Source organism: Giraffa tippelskirchi, chromosome X, assembly GCF_054371585.1.
Source record: "Giraffa tippelskirchi isolate mGirTip1 chromosome X, T2T-mGirTip1v1.2.pri, whole genome shotgun sequence".
NCBI lineage: Eukaryota > Metazoa > Chordata > Mammalia > Artiodactyla > Giraffidae > Giraffa > Giraffa tippelskirchi.
Window position 1 is genome coordinate 77913550 of NC_137289.1, and position 6077 is coordinate 77919626.

At 33.4% G+C, this 6077-nt stretch overlaps 1 protein-coding gene across 5 annotated transcripts in view; it reads left to right on the forward strand.

Moving 5' to 3' along the window:
- RPS6KA6 (ribosomal protein S6 kinase A6) overlaps positions 1-3129 on the forward strand; it is a 202411-nt gene extending 199282 nt beyond the window's left edge. For all 5 annotated transcript variants that reach the window (XM_081566554.1, XM_081566553.1, XM_081566555.1 and 2 more), the window contains 2 exons: positions 75-215; positions 1483-3129. In XM_081566554.1, coding sequence (XP_081422680.1) covers positions 75-215; positions 1483-1608 — 267 coding nt within the window. In that variant the 3' untranslated portion in view covers positions 1609-3129. The remainder of the gene's footprint in view (positions 1-74; positions 216-1482) is intronic.
- Positions 3130-6077: the final 2948 nt, after the last annotated feature.

Consider the following 6077-nt stretch of genomic DNA (forward strand, 5'->3'; position numbering starts at 1 on the left):
ATGATATGTAGTATGTAGTTTCTTGTATGTATGTATGTGTATATATATATATATTTTTTTTCATTTTAATTTAGGATTTGCTTTCCCATATGCTACATATGGACCCACAGCAGCGGTACACTACAGAGCAAATATTGAAACACTCGTGGATAACCCACAGAGATCAGTTGCCAGATGATCAGCCAAATAGAAATGGTACATCACATGTTGTTAAGGTAAAACCAACATACTTTTAAGCATCTTCTAAATGCTATGCCATTCAGTGATGACACATATAATTACTTTATATTGTCTTTATTTTTTTAAAGTATATTTATAGATTCTTTTGTTTTGGCTTACTTTTTTAAATAACAGCCTTCTTTATGTGCAGCCTTACTAATGATACATAAAATTTTCTTGATTATATTTGGTTTGCTTTAAGAGACACTGGGGCTTGGTGCAGACTAAATTCAGGTTTCATATGGGAAAAAAAAAGATGCCTATTGGTTCCTAAATTAATAGCCATTGGTGCAAGTTTTGAACCTACGTTTTGAAGTTTAGTGATTTATCCATTTATCTGTTGATGGACACTAAGGTGTGTTTTCATATTTTGGCCATTTTGAATATTGTTAGAATGATCATGGGAGTGCAAATATATCTGAGAATAAAGAAATTGTGGACGGGTGTAAAGAAATTGTGGATGGGTGTGTATGTATGGAATATGTTATATATAATGAAATATTGTTCAACTTTTTAAAAGGAGATCTTTGTCATTTGCCACAATAGAGATGAACCCAAAGACATTATGCTAAGTGAAATAATGAAGACACAGAAAGAAAAAAACTACATCTCTCTTACATGTGGAATCTAAAAAAAACAAATATGTGAAAGCAGAGAGTTGAATAGTAGTTACCAATAGATAGGGAGAAGGTCGAAAAGGGGAGATATTGATCAAGGCATACAAAGTTACAGTTATGTAGGATGAGTAAGCCTAGAGGTATAATGTGAAGCCTGATGTTAAGTACAGGTAATAAATAATACTATACTGAATGCTGAAAATTTGCTAAGAGTAGGTTTTCAGGTACTCTTATCACACACAAAAATTATAACTATGTGAAGAGGACATATGTTAATTAGCTTGACTGTAGTAGTCATTTTACTGTGTATATCAAGATAACATGTTGTATGCCTTAAATATATACAATTCCTGTGAAAAATAAAATTAAAAAGATATTTAAAAACAAATTTTGTGAATTTTGAAAGACTGAAAAAATAATACATTTTAGTGTTTTAAAAAATTGTAAGAAGCATAGTTATTGAAATAAAAAAATATATAAGTAGTCAGATGTTAATCAAGGGAGCATCAATGGAAATATTATGGATTCTCAATTACTTTCCTAGGGGAAAAATTTCTATTCTAGTTAAATTTTTCATGATACAATGTGGAAGTTTTCTTACCTTCAGAGATTGTTATTCAGTTTGTAATATTTCTCATTATTTTAGGGAGCAGTGGTCGCCACATATTCTGCCCTGACTCACAAGACTTTTCAACCAGTCCTAGAGCCTGTTGCTGCTTCAAGCTTAGCTCAGCGACGAAGCATGAAAAAGCGAACATCAACTGGCCTTTGAAAGTTTTAGGGTTCCTCAGCCAAACTGGATGAAGGAAAGATTAAATGTGTGGCTTTTTGTCTAATTGTATATCAAAGGCATTATTTTCTACTACATTACTTGAATATTCTGATTAAGCTTCCTTTTTTAAGGGGAGTGAGATTTTTAAAAAAACATATATAGGTCCACAATTTTCATACTATGTTGCTTTTCAGTGTTGTCCAAGTATTTATTTAAGTATATAATTGGTGTCTACAAAGTCCTACTAACTTCTCTACATACTAACTTCTACAGTAGGTTTCTTTCTTTCAGATTTCTGGTTATGTAAAATAATGGCTTGGGGAATCATTACCAACAGTCAAGATGCAAGTATAATAGTATAATGCCAAGCAATGTCAGTATTTTTTGACATTAGATCCTGAAAGGTTAGACGTCTTTTTTTTTTTTAAGGAAAGTGAAAAAGAAATTTATCGTAGAAGCTTGTCATTATGTGTAAACTCCATTCATTTGACTCTCTGTAGTTACTAAAATGTAAACGTAGTTTGTGGCCAGAGCAAAAACCATTTGTGCTCATATGTGAATTCCTAACATGGTTGATGCCAAAGTTTTTACGAAAGAATTAAATCATAGATAATGTGTGCCGACAGACCTGTATATTGCCCATAAATGGCCTCATCTAGAAATAAAGGCTTCTGTAAATTTTACATCGAATGAAAATGTAGTACAATTGAAGAAATTTTAGCCAAAGGTCTTATATTGGTATTATAATCTACTAAATAGGTCATAGTTAAGCCTTTGAAAATAAAGTTATGGTGTTGGCACTACCTTGATGTTATCTAAACTTACTTTGAGGTTAACCAATTGGATTTAATTATCATCTGTCCTTTTATAATGAACTACATTCTTGTTTTTTTATTTCCCTGTGCTTTGAATTACAGTGTAGCATATTTATCTTTAATCCTATGGTTATATAGTTGAAATTTTACTGTAATGAATTTGTGAGCTTAGCACACATAATATAGTTATAATGCATTTCAGTAAACTTTAGATAATACTACATAATAGTTATGCTTCAAGAAGATAAACTGTCTTTTTAAATAGGAAGTAATATTAATGATATGCATAAAATTTGAACACATTTTAAAATAATATTTATAATAAAAAGGTCTGGCCAAATTGGTCCTATTATTAAATTTTATGATTCAGAACCACTGTGTAGTATGTATTGTTTTCTCTAAATGATTGAATTTGAAAGAATCTTTTTGTGTTGTTGAAGAAAATACCATTACTACTACTTTAAATACCATTACTACTACTGCTGCTGCTACAACTACTGACAGAAAGAACTCATGAATGTATACTTGAGGATATTACACTTTTCTTTAGTGAATATAAGTGATCTACTTATGTGTGCTTGTTTTGCTGTTTACTGTGTATTTTATTTTGCTTAGTTCAGAGAGGGGTGATTACTGAGCTCTGAAGTGTACAGTTTAGGCTAGAAGACTTGTAACTTCAGTATTTAATAAAAGAAACTATACATAATTCTCTTTATAATGTAAGTGATGTATATTCCACACACAAAGGTCTGTTTCATTTGTGTGATATATAAAAGTATGTGTTCATATTTTGAGATGTCTTTTGCAATAGTTGAAAGACATTAAAGAACGTCTTAATATTACATGGAAGATATTCTTTAGAAAGACACTGGGATCATATCTTGTGGATTTCTTTGTCACAGTTCAGCTTTTTCTTTCTTCATTTTGGTTTATTACTAGAAGTACTTGTGTCATTATATTGACTTATTTTCCTCTTGTTTGTGCTGTAATGCCTTCTTATCAGAATTGATATGACAAACTTAGTGGTGTTTAACTTTTCAGAACAGAGATACCATTTCTATATATGCTTTTGTAGTAGTAGAATTAGAGTAAGTAAAGTTGGAAAATGAAAAATGATCACAAAATAACTTTGTCTTTACATAAACAATATTTTTTTTAAGTAGATGATCTTAATTTTTCAATGAGTTTGCTAAAAAAGGTTGTGTCATACACTCCTTTCATGAAAGGAACATGGTCAGAAATAAGCAACAAACAGCACAATTCCTTATCACTCAGTGAAGGTTGAAAAGGTATAAAAGATATAGATGCTAGTGGATTTTCCCAATAATTGTGAGTTTTGTTCTGGAAAATTCAAACATGGTAGCTTAACAACAGTAGTAGGGGGCAACCTTATTATAAGGGAAAGCTTCACATGACAGCTTCATTCTGTAGAAGGAACCCAGGTAGGGATGCATAATCATGTCCCTTTTGGCTAGAACTCTAGAACAAAAAAAGCAGATGTGAATGAGATATTTTTTGGGTGGGGTTTCTATAAATACTTAACCAATAAAAGCAAATTCTTTGAGACTTTAAAATACTTTGATATCTAATGGATTCATTAACAATTATTTTATATTACTTTTCTTTCTAGTTGATGGTTCTTGATAGTATTTAATAATAAAGTTGGGGGTTTTATTGTTGTTGTCAAAAAGAGAGGATATTGTAGTAATATTTTTTTCTCAAAGAAAAAAAACACCAGATTTGCCCAGGTAGACTGAACAATCTATTGTCTAAAGCACATATTATTATGAATAAACTCAGGAAACCATTTGTATGAAAATTAATATGTAGTGCTGGTATTGGTGATTTTGTGGGGGAAAAAATGATTTTAGTTCTTTTATGAAAATCAAACTTTAGCCTATTTTCTTAGATCCATGAAAACCTAAACATTTGTTTTCATTTGTTGCCATTAATAATTAAACATAGTAAAGCGTTTTGATAGCACTTCTGGTTAGCCCAAAGGGATTTTATATGTACAGGCAACTGGAAACTTTAAAAACAGATGCTTGGTGTTTATGATGACTCCTCTTTGCAACATCATGTTAAAATAGTACTTCCTACAGAAACGTATGTATTCTGATTGAATTGTGTTTTCTTAACATAAGAGACTCTTTGTATATGAAGGAAAAGAACCACTTACCTTGGCTTTAAGATCGACTAGACAATGTAGGCTTTAAACTAGGCAAAATATGTCCTTGGCATTCTCTGCATTCTCATTCTCGTGGCTTTCCAGCTTCCACATGCAATCTTACTTGAGTACCTCACAGAGAACTCCATGATTAAAGCTTACTCGAGAAGGATTCTGTGCTCTAAAAGGACCTCTCACCCTTCCTCTTCCCTGAATCAGAATTTGCATTCTCACAGAGTAGCTATTTTCAGCTAAAAAAATTAAAGGAAAGCTATCAAATTAATTTATTTTTCTGGTGGCTAATAAATTATTGGCATTTTCAAGGAAGATGTCCAGGAATCAAATGAGTTTCTTCTTGCTGGATGTTAGTTCAGTTCAGTCGCTCAGTCGTGTCCGACTCTTTGTGACCCCATGAATCATAGCACGCCAGGCCTCTCTGTCCATCACCAACTCCTGGAGTTTACCCAAACTCATGTCCATCGAGTCGGTGATGCCATCCAACCAGCTCATCCTCTGTCGTCCCATTCTCCTCCTGCCCGCAATCGTTCCCAGCATCAGGGTCTTTTCCAATGAGTCAACTCTTCACATAAGGTGGCCAAAGTATTGCAGCTTCAGCTTCAACATCAGTCCTTCCAATGAACACCCAGGACTGATCTCCTTTAGGATGGACTGGTTGGATCTCCTTGCAGTCCAAGGGACTCTCAAGAGTCTTCTCCAACACCATAGTTCAAAAGCATCAATTCTTCGGCACTCAGCTTTCTTCACCATCCAACTCTCATATCCATACATGACTACTGGAAAAACCATAGCCTTGACTAGATGGACCTTTGTTGGCAAAGCAATGTCTCTGCTTTTTACTTTTTAATATGCTATCTAGGTTGATCATAACTTTCCTTCCAAGGAGTAAGAGTCTTTTAATTTCATGGCTGCAGTCACCATCTGCAGTGATTTTGGAGCCCCAAAAAAATAAAGTCTGACACTGTTTCCACTGTTTCCCCATCCATTTCCCATAAAGTGATGGGACCAGATGCCATGATCTTAGTTTTCTAAATGTTTAGCTTTAAGCCATCTTTTTCACTCTCCTCTCTCACTTTCAAGAGGCTTTTTAGTTCCTCTTCACTTTCTTCCATAAGGGTGTTGTCATCTGTATATCTGAGGTTATTGATATTTCTCCCAGCACTCTTGATTCCAGCTTGTGCCTCATCCAGCCCAGCGTTTCTCATGATGTACACTGCATATAAGTTAAATAACCAGGGTGACAATTTACAGCCTTGATGTATTCCTTTTACCATTTGAAATCAGTCTGTTGTTCCATATACAGTTCTAACTGTTGCTTCCTGACCTGCATACAGGTTTCTCAAGAGACAGGTCAGATGGTCTGGTATTCCCATCTCTTTCAGAATTTTCCACAGTTTATTGTAATCCACACAGTCAAAGGCTTTGGCATAGTCAATAAAGCAGAAATAGATGTTTTTCTGGAACTCTCT